The sequence below is a fragment of the Galeopterus variegatus genome, unplaced genomic scaffold (genome assembly GCF_000696425.1).
Source record: "Galeopterus variegatus unplaced genomic scaffold, G_variegatus-3.0.2 Scaffold3466, whole genome shotgun sequence".
Classification (NCBI taxonomy): domain Eukaryota; kingdom Metazoa; phylum Chordata; class Mammalia; order Dermoptera; family Cynocephalidae; genus Galeopterus; species Galeopterus variegatus.
In genome coordinates this window covers 208,629-228,118 of record NW_007729577.1, presented here as the reverse complement: position 1 = coordinate 228,118, position 19,490 = coordinate 208,629, and the positions used below count along the sequence as shown (strand labels likewise).

Genomic DNA, 19,490 nt, shown 5'->3' with positions numbered 1-19,490 from the left:
CACACACACACACACACACACACACACACACACACACTCTCACACACACACAAAAACAAACAAACAACAACAACAACAACAACAACAAACCGGGGAGGGGGGGAGAGGAAGATATAACAACCACAACTTTTTTTTTGAAGTTCTTACAACAAGAAAATGGAGGGGACACACCTGGGTGGGAGGGGGGAGAGGGAGGAGGGAGGGAGGTTTCGGTGATGGGACACAATAAATAACTACATTGTATATTGACAAAATAAAAATAAAAATAAATTAATTAGCACTGTCTTACCTCTCTGTGCTCTCACCGGCTGAGCCTGTTTGCTATCTTGAGCTCCAGAAATGTACACTAGCAACTAGGCTTGAGCAGGAGAGACTGTAAAGAGCCCTCAATTACAAGTAAAGAGCCCTGAGCTTCTATTTATTGTTTGAGCTGGACAGGTCACACTTAACCACTGAGACTCTCTTCATTGGCAAAATGGGAATAAAAATACATGCTCTGCCTACCTCAGAGGTTGAGCTGACAATCACACCAACACATGAAAGCACTTGAATGCTCTGAGTGGACTATGACTGCTAAGTGTTATGTCTGGCAAAGGAGACAGAATGTATTCTCATACACATCCTGAGAATTAACTTCTGGAAGAAAAGAAATTTGGCAAGCACCAAGCAATTGTGGCACAAATGATTAATCTGGACGATAACAATAAACCCAGTGGCCAAGCACTAAAGATCAGGTGTTGCTCACAGGATGTTGGCCTCATTTCAGGCCATCAAGTCTTGCTGGAACACATGGGCTCTTGGAGATCCAAACACAGCCCAGAGCCAAGAGTGCACCTACTGGAAGAGGTTTGAGAAAAGCAGGGACAGTTTTCTCTCATGCTGAAATGGATCTCTTTTCTCATTGCTCTTCCTCTCTTTGGCAGGAAAATTTATAAGAACCCCTAATGAAATTCCAAAACCAGAATTTCATTTGGTTCCTTTCAACATGGCCTTTGGACCCCTTTTTGCATGAGAGACCTATAATGAATGAATGAAAAAAGAACAGATTCAACAGTGGTACCTCTAGAATGAAGCTGTCTGATCTCATTTTCACTTTAGAAATTAATCAGTAGTTCATCATCTATACTGCTACATGCAATGTTTCTCAAAGGGTGGTCAATACAACATTAATTCAGAACCTTTTGAACTGAAAACTCCTGGAGCCCATCTCAGAACTAAAAATCTGCAGGTTTGGTGGTCTACGATTTCAGTAAGCAATCCGGTTGGTTTACATACACATAAATACCCCTATCATTCAGTTTTCCATCTTGATTACAAACACTACCTAAAAGATTTAGTCAGTCTTGCAAAGCAGAAGTGGTGACACTAAAACATTTTAAAATATTCATATTTTAGAAAGAATTCCAAACACTAGTATATTAGTCCATTTTCTGTTGTTTATCATAGAATACCCGAAATTGTGTAATTTATAAAGAAGCAAAATTTATATTTTACACTTTTGAAGGCTGGGAAGTCCACAGTCCAGGGAGTGCATCTGGTGAGGGCCTTCTTCAGGGTGGAAACTCTCTACAAGGTCCTGTGGCAATGCAGGGTATTACATGGTGAGAATGTCAAGAGGTCTTTAACATGCCCACTTGCTCTCCTTATAAAGCCATGAGTGCCACTCACATGACAACCCACTAAACCATTAACCCTTTATTCCATGAATGGTTTAACCCATTCACAAGGCATAGTCATCACAATCCAATTGCCTTTTAAAGACCCCACCTTTCTACACTGCCACAGTCTGATTTCCCACCCTCTTAACACAGTTACAATGGGGATCAAGCTTCAATGAGTTTGGGGAAGACATTCAATCCACAGCAATTAGATAGTAAATTCTGAAGAAAAAAAATTGGTTTTATAAACAGGGCTGGATTTAGGCAAAATTTAAGTCACTGAGGTAAAGTTAAAAGTTTCCATTTATTTTTAGAAACTTCATTTCTCCTTTTTCAGCTTCCCTAAGATTACATGTTACATGCCATGTTTTTTTTTTCCCCTCTGTAAACTATTTTACCTGGTATTAGCCAATTAAAAACCATATAGCAACCAAAGAGCTGGTAACATATGTGAAACTTGCCAAAACTTCTGGTTGAAAAGCAAAGAATTCAAATACCTAGATATTTTTATTTATCCAGCTAGCTATTTATTCATTCAAGATTTATATTATTGATTGTCAAGTACTAAGAGTAGAAAAATGAATGACATGGCCCATGCTTTTAAGAAAAATTATCCAAAACTTAGAAATTAAAAACTCATAGCATATTCTTTCAATACTGGGGCACTGCTTAACAAGCCTACTCGAGCATTATTTAATTTTCTAGAAGGTGCCTGTGTTTGTGCTATTTACTGTTAATTAAGGGCTCAGATTCTATGACACTACATAGTAACTTATAGAATCTACCAGCAACTAGTGAGAAGAATCCAGGGATGTTGCTAAACATTCTACAATGTGGAATTCTACAAATAATTCTCTAGTCCAAAAAGTCAATACTGCTGAGACTTAGAAACCCTGTTTCAAAAAGATCAAAAGCCACTGATTTGGAAATTAGGAGACCTTTGCCCTCCTCAATGAGAGCAGTTTTAGTGGTTTCTGCAGTGGCTGACAAGAGGGTGGTAAGTTAGGGAGTAAAGGCTGTGAGAGGAAACTTTGCAAGTTTTTGATAGTGAAGGGTGCTAGATAAGTTAGAAACATGAGAGGGGAGTCAAGGTCAATGGAAGATTGTTCTGGTGAAGATGATCAGTAATTTTAAGGTATTTGAATTAACTGAAATTTTCATTTTTCATTAAATGTTTGATGCCTTTGAAGCTATAACCTAAGCCACAGTAGCAACGTATTATTTTGATAAAAGATCTTTAGTTTCTGCATCTCAAAAAGGGTAGAATGTAATCCTGCCTATTTATGGTCACATCTCATAATCACAAACATCCAGCAAAGGAAAATAATGAAAGTGGCTTGATGTCTGAAGTTGAATTCTCACAATTAAATATTTTTGAAAATCTTTTAAGATATTGCATTGTCATTCTGTAAAGTCTTATCACATTTCCATATGTAAATATCCAAATTATTCAAACTAGTTCATTAATAGTCTTTTATTTATTAAATATACCCTTTGAGTTATGTTTTTTTGTATTATGAGTAACTGGCTGGACATTATGTTCAGAAGAAAGGCTCCTCTTCTGTTTGAGAAATGGGAGCTTTCTGATACCAAGAGAGAAAGTAAATGTAAAGTCATTACTGTCAGAATTGCCTTTTTTTTTTTTTTGAAGGAGTGTTGAAGGGTTGTTTTGCCTCATAAGAGAAAGCCAAAGAGCACTGTGGCTCGATGGGTAGTTCTTCTCTTGTTGGAAACCAAAACTGTGGCTGGTGGTAGGAAGAATTCTTTTTGCACCAGCTACTAAGTAGATGCCATAGCTGGAGGGTGAGGTTTCTCTTTTTGTTGGGCATTGGTCAGTTGTCAGCTCTTGCAGCTGGTAGGGACAAGTCCACTTTTCTTTTTCTTTTTTTGTAAGAGGAAGCAGCCAAAGCCACAGCAACAGATAAATGATTTCCTGACATCAGCAGGTTTGGCATTAGAATCCAGCTGAAAACCATACTTAAAAAGGATTTTCTGAGTTTATTTAGGAAACTAATCACCACTTATAGCATATTTTGTGAAAAGATATGTCTCCTGTTCTAATCAAACTACAATTATTTTGGATATATATATGAGTTGGTTACTTGCTTTATGAGACAGGCTTTCTTCTAAAATCATTAACAATGGTGGATTGCAGTTTTCATCTTTTTCTAGATTCACTTCTTTGAAAGAGAGTCCAAATATGTGTCTTAATTATGATGATAGGAATGCAATTTCTATAAAATGCAAAGAGTTTTAATAATGGCTGGTTAATGATTCTATCTCTATTGGAACAGATAAGAGTGGATTCTCTCTATAGATTTGTATACCAAGAGGCTCTCTCTCTGTCTGCTTCTAAGGGAAAATCACTTTTCCTTGTATAGTCTGAGGACAGTGGGTCTGGAAAATTGCTAACCCCATTTTTTCCCAGCAGAGAATTCTGCACAAAATTGACATACCACCAAGTACAAAATGACATATTTTGTTCTACTTATTATATGTAATTAAAACTATCCAGTTATTTTAACTAATTTTTGCACACACATATTATAACAACATTTTGTCTGATGAACATTCAAACTGACTTCTAATCTTCCTTGAAACATGAAACTGACCTTGGTGAAGCTGACATGTATGCTGTCAAGGATGTTCCTGAACATTTTCCCTCAAGATGAAGAAAGAATGCAGAAGGGAGGGGTAAAATTACTCTTTACTCTGAATCTGTTGACTTCCATTTTAGTGTATCCAAGGCTGTGCTTTGAACAGGCTCTTAAAAACCAGTATAAGAGGGTGACTTACAAAATCTTCTGCAATTTCTGGAGAAACTTAATTCTTATCTTGAAATGTCACAAAAGCTGCTGATAACCATTAAGCAAGGTTAGTATCAATCAGGCAAAGTATATGCCTTTCTGAAAATGACTGTTTCTTCATTGAGCAAAACCTTAATTTTTCTAACAAACAGAAAGTTTCTAATAAAAATTCTATATCTTAATGAGGTAGTTATATTTTTAATAATTTGATTCAAGATTGAATTGTTAAGTAATATTACATAATATTGCTAATTTTTCATTCATGTATCTTTTTAAAATACCATTTTTGATTTGTATATATACAGGTATATCAAGCCAACCATTTTACTAAGTAATATTACATAATATTGCTAATTTTTCATTCATATATCTTTTTAAAATACCATTTTTGATTTGTATATATACAGGTATATCAAGCCAACCATTTTATTGTATTTAAGGGATTAATAATTTATTTCACTAATCACTTAGTCTCATAAAATATTTAATAAATCAATCCTCATGCCTTTTTCAAAGAAGCATTTTTTCCTTGGAAGGTCCAGTTTTAGTCACTGTTATCTTTTGAGATTTCTTTCTTTTTTTTTTTTGTAATTTTCTTGTGTTCTAGAGATCCCCTAATTTAAAAAAACAAAACAAACAAAAAACTCTTTAAACACAATATTATCTTTCTCTTTTCCTCAGATTCTATTCCTAGCCTAAACTAAACACGATAGATACAGTAATTTTATACCCTGTGGCTTAGAGATAGTGGTAATCCCCTGCAGAGAAACCTTCATGGGGAAAGTATTCAGATCTGAAGATTCAGTCCTTCTTCAAACAGAAGCAGTGAAGGCTGAACCCTAAATAACCAAAGTGGGGGATAAGGACAGTACTATAAGAGAAGTGCTACGACATACTTATAAAAGGAACTGTTAAGAGTCCCTTCAAGTGTTCTGTTGGCACCAGGCTTGGCTCACAGGGAGTGATTAAGATGAAAGGCTCTCAGACAAAGCTAGGTTTGATTATTGCCTCTAAAACTAACTGTGTAGCCTGGGGTAAGTTTCTTCACCTCTCAAAGACTCGGTTTCTTCATTTGTAATGTTATTCACGTCACTGGATCGTTAGGAAGATGGAGTAAGATAATTCATATAACAAAATGAAGCCAGAAAACTGGGTATAAGGCTCAATAAACGTTTTTGCTGTGACTTTTGTTGTTGCTGCTGGTTTTCCCTCCTCCAGTTTACAGATCTGATTTGGGGAACTTGGAGCTTCAGTTACACCTGGTTGGCTTCTTCATCCACCCCTGCTCTTTGCCTGTTCAACCAGCCTGTGGATTTCAATCTCTCTCTCTCTCTCTCTCTCTCTCAATGGTTAGGGTGTTCTTAATTCAAAATAATTTCTTCACCTATTTAACAGTAAAATATTTCCTAACCCCAGCCTGTAAGTAAAGACGGCTGATTTTGCTGTTTTAAGATAAGAGTTGGGGATTACATAGCGGTGCTAGTTGTATTTACAGCTCAGATCTCATTTTACAAATGAAGAAATTCAGGTTGTAAATTAGAAAATATTAGAAAACTTTGAACGGCAAAAATAAAGCATCTTTGGAATGTAAACTAACTTTGTTATTCAATATCTTCCCAGAGATAAAACCACTCAGATAAAACCCAAGAAATCAAACAAAACAAAAACCAAACCCTTGACACACACTTCTCACATTGCTATATGAAGGACTATAAGCTTTCTAATGCTTTTCCCTCAAGTGTACACATTCCTTTCAAAGAATTTTTTTCAAACATTTATCTAATATAGAGGATGTCCACTATGCCAAGGCCTAGTATACAAAGATAAACGCTACTGTCCTTGCCTTGAATATGTTCACAGTGTCATGGACACAACAACCACTGGCAAGCAGTAATAATGCTGTGTACATGACAGGAGTTTTGTATTCATTTAAACTACTGATCTTCAGACAAAAGTTTTGATGGGGCATGGATGAATACTTCTTACAGGAGGGAGGAAGATGCCTAGAGTGGCTTCTTAAGGGAAGCAGATGAAAGTGGATGAATTATAGGTGGCAAACAGCTGAGCATTCCAGGCACAAGGAACAGCAGGAAAAGGACACAGGTTGTGGAAAGATGATCACGTAGTTTGGTTACAGCTAAAGTATAGGATGATGCCTGGTGGAAGTGGTGGTGAAAAGATGGAAAATGGGGGGGGGGGACAAATTGTGATTGACCTGTATACCATTCATGCCAATGATTGTAATACCATACTGATTGTGATGAATCACAGCAAGCTTGAGATTCCTAGTGTTGTTTTTCCTTCCGATGTTCCTTTTAGACTGACCATTCCTACTGTGTATTTGGCGGGGGGGAGGAGGAAGGAATTCATTTCTTCTTTTTTACATCACCACTACAACAGTGCCTGGCAAAGAGAGTGTCTCTCTCTCTCTCTCTTTGCTATTTAGTTTTCACTTTGCCAAAATCAATAGCTGTCACTGTCTCTGAGTTTCTACCTCTGAGATAATTTTTATCAGTCAGGGAATAGAATCAAAGGTAATGAGGGCAGGCAGGAGCAGGTGTTACAGAGAAAAACAGGAAGAGCCCGGCTATTTAACTCTACCTCCTGAACCTGAAGACTAAGTCAGTACCAGCTGCTGTCTTCCTCTTGGAGCAGGAAGTTGGTAAGACCTTGTTCTCAGCCCACACTCCACATCTTTATTCAAAGCCTCCTCTGTGCTGTGTGCTGGGAATGCAGCAGTGAACACATCAGTGCACTCCTGGATAAGCTTACATTTTAAGAATTAAAAGGCTTCTTTTAAGTATTATTAAAGAGGCAGTGAAGTTTCTTTTGTATCCAAATTTGTTAAAAGAGAAACCTATTATCACTCTGTATGACAGGTTTATTTTCTTTATATTCTTTGCAAACCATAACAGTGAAAGTGGTTCTGTTGAATGGAATGTTTTACTAGTTGCAAATCTGAGAGGTTAAGTATTAGTCTGCTTTTTCCCAAACTATAACTTAGTCCTAATAAAATGACTGTGGCTAGGCTTACTTATTCAATGCAGCTTGCTTAAAGGTAAAAAAAAAAAAAAAAATCTTAAAAAGATCCTATAGAATCCACGAATCTCCATCAGAAAATAATGTACGGGTTGTAAAATAAGCCCTCTGATTCTTTATAGGGCAGCTTTTTGGTCTTTAAAAAAAATAAAATAAATACGAGTGTACCTATTTTTAATTTCATTCGGCACATTCGTGGGGAATTTAGTAATTAAGGCTAAGTTCTATACCAGCTTAAGTTTAAAGCAGTAGTGCTCAACATAAGGGCAGTACGAGGTGTGTGAGCGGTTTTCGACAGTTCATTTTCATGACACAAGCCACAGAAAGTGAAGCTGAGTAAAACCTTGAATATGAAGCATCTGAGATATTAGTGGTTTTCATCTCAAGGCAATTCAGAATGGTGGGGGACGAAGAGGTTGGGAATCCTGCTCACTAAAAGAGAACGTGAGTTAAAGAGAAGTTAGGAAAGGGGGCCGTGGACATGATTCATAACCAGTGCAAGGCGTCTGCGTTTGACTTCGTCATGCGGAGCAAGTTTCAAGGTCGTGCCTAGACAGGGGCACGAAGGAAGAGTTATGCCCAGGCGAGGGGGTGGGCTTGGGGCGCGGCAGTGATGGGAGGAGGGAACGCGCTGGGGCGGGCGCGGTGGCCCTGAGCCCAGGCGCGGCGGTCGGGGGGTGCTGGGGTGGCCGTGGGGAGAGGCGGCAGGCCAGCCACAGTGTCCGGTGCGGGGCAGGCGTCCGGTTGAGTGCAGCTTCCTTCTCCTGTAAAAGGTGCGCTGGGCGACCGTCCCGGGTGAGTTGAACCACCCGCGGGAGGCGGAGGGAGCCGCGCTGCGAGCGGCCGCGAGCTCCTCCCCCGGCACCTCCACTATCTGGGTCAGGACGCGGCGGCCGCGACGCCGGATCTAGAGCCCGCGGGCTCCGGGGCTACTGTTCTGCCGTTGCCCGTCGCCCGCAGGTCCCGGTCGCCAGCCTGCGACGCCGGAGAGGCCTGCGCAGCGAACACAAGTGCGCGCGGAAGCTGGGAGGGGGCGGCTGGGGCGGCCGGGGTCGTGAGGAGGCCGCGCAGCACTTCCGGCGGCGGTGGCAGCACTTCCGGGTGCCGCATTCCCACCCGCGCTGCTGTGTACTTTCTTCCGGCTGAGAAGCTGGCCGCCAGCGGCTTCCTGGGGTGCAGTCCACGCTGAGCTCGCGCCTCTGAACTTCCAACCACGGAGCTGCCGGTGTTTCCGCTCCGCTCGCCCCGTGTGGGGCGCGTGGGGAGCGCGCAGTGTGTTGCCGCGGCGGGCCGGTCCCTGCAAACTCCGAAGAGTTTCAGCAGAGACACTGCTGGGCTTTCACTTGCGCTTTCTGGATCTTACTTTCGGTCTCGAGCAAGCCTTGTGTTTTGTTTGTTTTTTTCTCCCTGAAACTCGGATTCTGTACCATTTTACACCAAAATAAGCCAAACATCAGGGAACCCTGGATGAAATAAGAGTTCTAGAATTCTTTCCTAAAGTATCAGGTTTTCCCCGTCGCTGTAGGGAATCCGATCACTTACTATTCAAGGTTTCAGGGCAGTTCCGTTGGGAAACTTAAACCCCAGGCTTGTCTATAACCTATAATGGTTTTCTCCGCTTCTTGCAAAATTTTTTATACATTCGAGTTTATCAGAGTCATGCATTTTGTATTTTTTTCCCTAAGGATCTGGTGATGGATTATGTGAATATATATATTAATTTGGTAAAGCATAATTTTCATCTAAAAATTAATTAAAACGAACATAAAAATATTTTCTGAAGAATAACATTAGAGTTAACATTTTCATGAATTATATCAGAATTCTTGATACTCATCTCTGCAAATAACCTTTGATTATGTGTGACATTATTTTAGGTACCAATAATTTATATTAATGTCAGTCATTTTCCATTGTTATTACTGGTGCCTTACAAATTGGAACTTGTAACAGGAATAATATTTTGCATGTGATTATTAAAATATTAGAGTTCTAAAATCTGGTCAATAAAATTTTTAATTTGCTTTGTTTTTATATTATCATACAAGTGTGTCTGCTAGTATGATAATTAAAAGCATAAAAGCTATTTAAATGATTTCATACCACCGTCGAAATTATTCTTTAGGCAAATATTCTGATTTATTACTTTTGTACATCACTATTTTTAATCAGTGTTGTTTTTGAAATTATTGGCATAGAAGCACATTTGTTTTATACTGATAGAAAATTCAAACATAGATTGAGCTATTTAGCCTCTAATTGTGGTTACTTAAGACAAATACGAGTTCTATTGAGTCTAGGTTTTTTTCCCAGTTTTCATAATTCTGAAATCATATTTCAGCTCTGAACGTCTCTGTTCAGTCAGCATTCTCCTTAATGTCCTGGTTGATGCTTTTTGAATCTTCCACAGGCAACAGGTGCATCCAGGACTTAGGAAGGGTGTCAAAGATGACAGTTTTCACTTCCTAATTGGATGACCTCTAGATAATGTCTTGATAGCTGTGTGTCTTGGTTTGCTTATCTGCAAAAAAATGAGGATAATTATTATTTCCACCTACCTCAAAGAGATAATTTGGAATTTGTGTAAGTCCTAAAGAATGGTCAAGCAAAATATGACTCCAGTTTAAACTTGGTTTTGTCTCAGGATTAAGGTCTCCTTCCTAGGTAGATTTTCACTTGTATTTATTTACTTATTAAATGAAAAAGATTTTAAACTGGGCTATGTTTCTTAAAGTTCAAGGACGGCCCATCAGGAATGGGCCAAAGAAAGCAATCAGAATAGGAAGATTCCTTTTAATAGACATCTAGATCAGCGTATGGATATCATTAACCTTCTTTTCGGCCAAAAAACCAAGGTGATCAAGCTTGATGCATGGTTATCAGCTGTGATGTAAATTAAGTCATGGGCATGTAGTGACAAAATTTCTTATATCTATTGCTTTTTTCCAATGATCTTTCAAAATAATTTAGTTTCGTGATATATTTTTTTTTTGTGGAAATAAACAACTAATAATAACTACCTACAACTTCAGCTGAAGTTATAAATTGATCAGAATCTGCTGTTGGCATGTCTCCTGGATGAGATGAGAGTGGGAAGATGGTTAGATTTATAGTTTCCAGTTATACTAATTAGGTAGAAATACTTTTTGCTTTAAGAAAATTAATCTCAGTCAAAATACTCTGAGGTCAGTCAGGCCAGATGTAAGTACCAAGGCTTTCTCTGGAATCCTTGGCTTAGGAGAAGGGATTCTTAAATTTCTTTATGTAATATTAACTAACACCTAAGGTAATTTCTAGATGATTTTAAAATCACTCCTTCTCATTAACACTCAGGCCTGTAATGAAGTAGGACATCCAAACAGAATAATTCCTGTGATCCTTGCATATAGTCTATTACAATAGGGAAGACGCTAAAGACAGACAATTTTCTTTTAAGCAGGCTTCTTGGAAATAGATTCTTGCTGCTTATTCTTTCAGACCCAAATGGCCTTAACTCTAGTGTTACCTTAGCCCCACTACCAAGGCATTACCCTTCTGGGATCTCTCCTGAAAGCCTCTTGTATTCCATAAGCATTCTCTACTCTGGCTGGTGGGAACTTGAATGCTTCCCAAATTCGGTGTAATCTATAGGAATAGTTCAGTTTATAGTCTTCTGGAATTGTTCTTTCCCTGGAAGTTGTTCTTTGCTAGTACTGATGGGGTTTTACCCCATGTATGTGCAGACTAGTATTTAATACATATTTGTGAAGTTCTTTTTCTGCCTACCTCCCTGATCTTCAGTACGCTATCATATACATTCTAATTCATAAATGCTTCAGTTTCTCTGAAGTCTGATCTCTTCAGTTTCTCTGATCTCTGATCTCTGTCCATTCCACTCAATGAGACTACCAGGCTGTTTGGTTTTCCCCTCCCTGTGCTGTAGTCCAGAAATGCCTCCAGTTGGAAACCTAGGGACATCATAGGATGTCTTTACGCCATTTCTTTCTCATTCCTCAGGGATCATAGGTGGCAATGCTCTAATAATCTGTTCCTTGAGAAAATATCAAGAAAAACAAATCTAAAAAATTATAAGTTTAATTTCCTATAATGAACAATTTACCACTATAGTAACATTTTTCACAAGTCGCTAACAAAATTTAATACAAATATTTACCTGTTTACAAAATAGGGGAAACTGAAGGGAAAATAATTTTGGAACTTTAAAGTATGGTTTTTTTGTTTGTTTGTTTTTTGTCCTTTTTGAGACCGGCCACACCACGCTCAGCCAGTGAGCGCTGTGAGCACTCCGGTCATCCCTATATAGGATCCGAACCCGCGGCGGGAGCGCTGCTGTGCTCCCAGTGCCGCACTCTCCTGAGTGCACCACAGGCTCGGCCCTAAAGTATGTTTTTTAAATGTCTAAATATATTTTATTCTAATTACAGAAGTTTATCATAGTACTTTTTTAAAACACTTACTGTCATTTTGAAGTCTCAGAAGGGAAGAGAACTTTGTATTAATGTTTTCCTTTAATCGTCTTCTGACTTTAAGAACTGGGATAGGCAACAAAACCAGTGAAGATGAGACTTACTGAAGAAAGGTTATGGTACATTTAGTCAAAGTAGTTGAATTTATGTAGAATGAGGTAGGCCATAGCTTGGGCTTTGAATGTAAAAAGATGAAAGGTCAGGGAGAGTAAGGAGTCAAAGAAATGACTTTTTTTATTATTAAAAAACCTGAAAATTTGAAAGAAAACAAAAATATTAAGACCTCAGTTATAAGTAGAAATATAAAGATCAAGGAATTATGGGTCAGAAGAAAGGGGATGAAGCCTGTATATATGGTATCATTTTTGCTTTCCATGTTGAATAAAACAGAGATAGGGTGGGTTACAAACTTATCAAAGCTCTCTAATATATTTTTTATCCCAAAGCCCTGGGCATTTAAAAATCTTAATCATTCTTAATTTAAATACTGATGTGTAGTAGGTACTAAGGAAGAGCTTCTTGGCCTGTAAAGATTAGATATGACCCAGAAATCAGCACATTAATTTTATGTAAATAAAAGATCAGAGAAAGTTAAGAATAACTTGAATTCTTAAATAGTTTTCTCAGAAATTTATAATGATGGTTTTACTTCTGTTTATCACACTCTTTAAAAATATACAGTACATGGTAAATTTCAGATTGGTCATGCAAAATACAAATTCTGAATTAAGGCTAATAGTTTACACTAGACTCCAGTAATATCCTTAAAATAAATATTTCCATTGGGCCACATACATTATAGAGGTACTCATACTATATTTTAGTTTATGATTAATCAAGTGTTTTTTTTGATGATGTAGGCTTGGCTTTTGTTGATTGAAAAAGCACTAATATTTTTGTCTTGGACAGAAACAAAAGCAACATCTCTTCATATTTATGCTTTTAATTTTAGAAACAAATCCCAAGAAATGCCTCATCCTAGAAACAAAGAACTCATACTTGGCATCATGGTGGGAACTGCTGGAATCAGCTTGCTGCTTTTGTGGTACCATAAGGTCCGTAAACCAAGAATAGCAGTGAATTTACCTAAATTTCTTTCTCTTGGTAACACATTTGATGCAATGACGTTGCAAGATGGAATACATAATGACCAAGATACAGCCGAGATCCTTCAAGGAAGGCAACTTCAGATACTGGAGAAATTAAATGAATTACTGACAAATATGGAAGAACTCAAAAAGGAAATCAGATTTCTTAAAGAAGCTATTCCAGAGCTGGAGGAATATATACAAGGTGAACTTGGAGGGAAGGCAACTGTTCATAAGATAAGTCCTCAGCACAGAGCTAGAAAAAGAAGGCTCGCCACAGTTCAAAGTTCAGCAACAAGTAATAGTTCAGAGGAAGCAGAAAGTGAAGGAGGGTAAGTGTCCTTAAGATGTTTCCCATGATTATTTATTACATTATTGCTATTCTTTAGGTACTTTTATTATGTATTTCAGTCATATATTCTGCTGCTAACAAGATATAAAAAGGAGTGATTGCTTAGATTCTAATTAAAACCATATTCAGTATTTAAGATAGTTTAGGCTGCATTACAAAAAGAATATAAATACTGTAACTTACTAGTAGTAGATGGCATCATTTGACTATTAAGGAAGACAGTAATTGTTTGCCAAAATGTGTAACCTATTTTTTTATGGGGCCACTGTGTGACTCCTTATTTAAGAACTCTATAGACCGGTGCTGTTCAATAGAACTTTCCATGATGATGAAAATGGTCCCTATCCGTGCTGCCCAGTATGGTATTTACTAGCCATGTGTGACTGTTAAGCACTTGAAATATGGCTGGTGCAACTGAGGAACTGAATTTTAATTTTATTTAATTACAGTTGTAGTTTTATTTAATTGTAATTAATTTAAATTTAAATAGCCACATCCAGCTAGTGGCTACTGAATTTTAGCTCAGGTCTAAAAAATTTCAAGAATGTATAAGTGATTCAGTCTCATCCTCACATGGGGTAATCCATTGCATTCTAACACCAAGAACGTAACTTATTTTTTTTCTCCTGAAAGAATATTATTTATGAATAAAGAAATGTGCCTGACTAGTGTTTTTGAGGAATAAAATAAGCTGGTAAAAAAAGGAGCACTGATGAATATGATATAGCCTGAAATTCTTGAGGGCAGGGACCCTGTGTTTTGATTGTTGTATTCCTAACATCTTATTTCTGTGCCTGGCACAGACTAGATACCAATAAATATTTCTTGAGTGAATAAGTGATCTGCTACATTACCATGGAATTGGGAGAAAGGATCTGCAGAGAGGAAACAAGGGAGTAGGGATGAAAGGTAATTTCATAGGTAAAGAAATAGTGATCAGGTCTTTGAGATCAGTGCCAGGACTGGAATTGTTGAGTATTTTTATACATGAACTGGAGAAATGACTATATGAAAAACCTTTCAGATAGGGAAGAACCACAAATGATAGATCTAGATAATAGGAAGGTCTAAAAATTTTGTGTTTCTGAACAACAAAAACAAAAAGTTGTAGACTGGTTTTATTTATTTATTTGTAGACTGGTTTTAAAATAAGCAAGTAGTATGTTTAGAAGGAATCTAAAGTAGTTTTAAATCATTCAAAACTGTAACTCAAAAAGAGACCTGGTTATTATCACGGGTATAGGGAATAGCAGCTGAGTACTTATATAATGACAAAAATCCCCACATAACCTTGAGCATCTTTGAGAGTTTTAAGGACAAACCAGTTGGTTATCCTTCCTGTATGTAAATCTGTGGTGTTTCCTCATCATGAGTCCTGTGTGCAGTTTTGGCAATCACATCATAGAAAGGATGTAATGAAGATCCTCTAGACTGAGAGCAGAGATGGCCGGCTGGTAAAGGACGAGTGTAAGTTAAATCTAAATAAACCCTGGTTAACTTGAGCATAGGCTTCTTCACAACATTCTACAATCCTAGAAAGAGAGGCAAACATGAATAAGTGTAGGATAAGATTAGGATAAATAAAAAGAAGGTAATCGTGGGACTTAACTTCTAGTAATGATAGAGGCATACATTTTTTATGTGGGTTCAAGAAGGATTTGTGAAATTTATGAATGAGAGTCAATGCAGCTAATAAGAAAAACCAGACACATAAAAACTTTAGGATTGGTGTCAGGTAAGACATTCCCTCCTCTTGTTCAGTCCTGGGTTCCTTTGTTAGTATGAAATACTAGAGTGGATGTAATACATCCCTAGTAACTTAGACCAGATTACAGCAAATAACACTTAATAAAGGGAGAGAAACTTTTTCCTATTTAGCCCTCTTTTAGAAAACAAACAAGCAGACACACACATAATTCGGATTTCTTTTTTAGAAAGGAGTAAGAAACAGAAAGATTTAACACACCTTTCTAAATAAATACCTGGAAACTAACTTTTTAAATAAAATATTTTTTAATCACAAGGTCTTTGTGAAGTATATTTGTATATATTTTAGATTGTCTGTCATTTTATAATCTTCCATGGGAACAAAATTACTGGCCATGGTGAGATGCAGCCATAACCCTTAACCACTCTTCAGATGGTGTTTATCCTTCATATACAGTGTCCTTGATAGCAAAATTAACACGTCAAATGGCAATTACATGTTTCATATGTAAAATGTATCTTTTGCAAGAGGTGCCTGGAGATTTTTACTTCTTTTAGTAAAATAGGTATCAGTCACAATTCATTAATACTATTAGTTTTACACAAGAAGGGAAAACATCTAATTATATCCTTAGTTGTCGACAAAACCTTGAGTGTAGGGCTCACACAATTTGGGTCAATCAGTGGAATTCATTTTCTGTAAACATTGTTAGAATTTCTTACATGCCATCTCTTAGAACAGAAGTATCACCATGGATTTAGAGATTTATGCCTTTTTGGACTCTCCTAATTTCATTTATTTGGGTTTGGTGGTATTGATGATTTATAGTCAAATTCTTGTAACATGGCCTGTGGGGGATCTGTTAAGGTTGTTCCTTTATCCTTTTTAGCACTAGGGTTAACATCTTGGAAATCATCTTTGCTTCTTGGTCACAGTGTTTCAACTGATTTTGTTTTTGTCCCTGCCACAAGACATGGAATCAGCTACTGCCTCGGCAGCATTAGTTCCTTTCGGTGAGAATAGTGTTAGATACTAAAATCTGGGTACAGGTCAAATATCCCTTATCCAAAAATACTTGGGACCAGAAGTGTTTTGAATTTTGGATTTTTTCAAATTTTGGAATATTTGCAGAATACAAGTGAGAATAGTGTTAGATACTAAAATCTGGGTACAGGTCAAATATCCCTTATCCAAAAATACTTTGGGACCAGAAGTGTTTTGAATTTTGGATTTTTTCAAATTTTGGAATATTTGCAGAATACACACTGGTTGAGCATCCCTAATCCAAAAATCTGAAATGCTTCAGTGAGCATTTCCTTTGAGCATCATGTTGGTGCTCAAAAAATTTTAGATTTTGGTGCATTTAGGATTTTGGATTTTCGGATTAGGGATGCTCAACCTTTATATGGAAGAGTAGTGTTTTTAGGCAGGATGATATCAGAGGTTGTTTTGGTTTCTTTGGGACATGGCAAAAAATACATATTTTTAAAAATATTTTTAAGGTAACTAGTTTACATTTATGTTTTCAGTTTAAATTTAAGTCCTTATTTCTGAAATCTTTCTAGTTCATTTTCATTTTTTAAGCCACCCACCTCTTTTTTCCTCTGTCATATTTGACCTATATTGCTCTATCCAACTAAGGGTTTAAAAATTGTTGTTTAAATCACAGCATTATGTGAAGCTTAGAAAGCTCTCTTTAAAAAGTAGAATCTTATTTCAGTTTAGAAGTAATAAATTTATTATTTCATTTCAATGGAGGCTTTAGGAAGAATAAATGTTTCAAAATTAAATGCAGGTTTGTATAGTGACCATATGGGCCTTTTTTTCCTTGGCCTGGGTATTTTCATTTTAGTGTTAGGTTCGTATGATACCCTCAGGTAGAATCAACAGAAACATTACTGATTACTTAAAAAGAAAGTGAAACCCCACAAATCTATCCCCAGGAGAACACCAGCATAATACAAGGCATGGTACCTAGTACCTTTAGATGATATTGCTTTGATAGAGGATGATGATGAAAGTGAGACTACAGACAGGTAGAGGCTTTTGAGGCTTTGTTTGAAACTCCTTTAATTTTCATGTTCATGAACCAAAATACAGAACTTGCTTTTTGTTCATTTGCATTTTTACTCTTACCGTTATTTACTCCCATCAAGTCAGTATTAGTGTTGTCCTTCAGTTTTCCCAAGGCATTAAGATAAATACTCATTATGTGGTGATTATGTATTCCTTAGTGTTGTGGTAAATGAAATGTGCCAAAAAAAAAAAAATTCTGTTTCAGATCTTTTTTTGAATGAAACATTGCACATATAACTGAAGTCTCCTTTCTACTCATTCCTCTGAAGGTTAACCATTATCTTGAAGTTGGGGTGCCTTCTTCTTTCAAAAGTTTTAATTGTTCTCCTATATATGCATGTTTACATAAACAAGGTGTAAATGTTCTTTTGTTCTTAAAATTTACATTACATGGTCAGCTAGCTCAGATAGTTACAGCATGGTGTTATAATACCAAGATCAAGGGTTCAGATCCCAGGACTGCTAGCCACAAAAACAAACAAACAAACAAACAAAAAAACCCAAGTTACAGATCAAACTCCTTGTTCTACTCTTTTCCCCCTTCCCACTACTGTCCATGACTAGTCTTAGAAAGAAAAACAAAAATAGCTACAATATAAAAACCCAGACCTAAAATTTATATAAGTGATATTACATGGAATATAACACTTCATAACATGCTTTTGCATTAAATGTTTTTTTGAGGTTCTTCCATGTTAATGTATGTGAACTTATTTCATTCTTTTCAATTGTTATGCTGCATTCCATTGTATGAATATTCCGTAATTTATTTCCCTACTGATGGATGTTTAGGCTCTCATTTTTACTCTTATAAACAGTACCTCATTGAATACCTTTCTTCCTAATTCTTTAGGCATATGATGAAGAATTTCTTGAAAGTATATATTTAGAAGTGGAATTGTTGACTTATAGACTAAGTATATTATATATTACTAAATCATTCTTCAAAGTATACCAACTCACAATCTGTAATTTATTTCCCTACTGATGGATGTTTAGGCTCCCATTTTTACTCTTATAAACAGTACCTCATTGAATACCTTTCTTCCTAATTCTTTAGGCATATGGTGAAGAATTTCTTGAAAGTATATATTTAGAAGTGGAATTGTTGAGTTATAGACTAAGTATATTATATATTACTAAATCATTCTTCAAAGTATACCAACTCACAATCTTATAAGCAGTGTATAAGAATTTGTATGGGAGGTAAGAAAAGCCAAGAACAAAGTAATAAGTGCCAAGTATCTTTGCATCCTGCAGCCAGGTGCTAGACATGCTGAGAGACCGAAGCCACTGCCAGCACAAGCAGTTACCCTCCTGCAGCCTATGAAAGGAAGCTGCTGAAGGGTGGGTAAAAGCTTTCTTCAGGGAAAGTTGGTTCACGCTCTGGGCATCCCACCACTATGTGTACAAAGCTGGATGCTGTGGAATATTGATGCCATAACTTGAGCAGTGTGTGTCGAATGGGAAGAGAGAAGAGGCTAGAGTACAGAGCCTTCTGGAATCAGTACTGAAGGAGTGGACAGAGGTGGATGAGCAAAAGGAGAATAATGACTGGTTAAAGAAGTAGAAGAAGAACCAGAGAACAAAGATGTCCCAGAAGCCAAGCGAGGACAAAGTTTCGAGAACAGTGGTAAAGGCCACAAGTTACAGAATCTTTCTTACTCAAGTGTCAGTCCTGGCTCAGCCTTTAACTAGCTGTGTAACTTCACTTCTCCAAACCTGAATTTATCTTAAAATGTGGTTAATAATATATGTCTCATGTTGTTTTAAGTCTTAAATGGGATGATATAGGAAGGTACTTTGCATTGTATCTAATCTATAGTAAATTCTAAAAAAAAAAAAAGTTATTTTATCAATAAGAGAGAAACAATCAAATGTATCACTGCACTAGAACGGGGCGGGCAAACTTTTTCCATATGAATTTTAGGCTTCGAGGGCCATATATCTGTCTCAGCTGTTCAACTCTGCCATTGTAGTGTGAAAGCAGCCGTAGACAATATGGGTATGGCTGTGTTCCAATAAAACTTTTTTTTACAAAAACAGGTTGCAGGTGGATTGGGATCCCAGGGTGTGGTTTGCCAATCCCTGAACTAGAAAAATATGTTTAGCAGTAGCCTTTCAGTTGTAGTGTTTTTGGTCAAGTAAAACAAGGATTGAACTTTGTTTCCTGGACTTGGGACTTAGGAGGTCATTTATTGATAAGCTTTGCAGGAGCAGTTGCTGGGTAGTGATGAGTTCAGAAACCTGATCTAGGTCTGGGCAAGTTAATGAGAGGTAAAAAGGGGATAGCAGA

General features: G+C 37.0%; 1 protein-coding gene across 1 annotated transcript in view; it reads left to right on the top strand.

The window, feature by feature from the left end:
* Nucleotides 1–8,308: 8,308 nt before the first annotated feature.
* Nucleotides 8,309–19,490, top strand: part of RMDN2 (regulator of microtubule dynamics 2) — an 86,810-nt gene continuing 75,628 nt past the window's right edge. The window contains exons 1-2 of the mRNA XM_008585127.1: nt 8,309–8,514; nt 12,923–13,390. Coding sequence (XP_008583349.1) covers nt 12,939–13,390 — 452 coding nt within the window. The 5' untranslated portion in view covers nt 8,309–8,514; nt 12,923–12,938. The remainder of the gene's footprint in view (nt 8,515–12,922; nt 13,391–19,490) is intronic.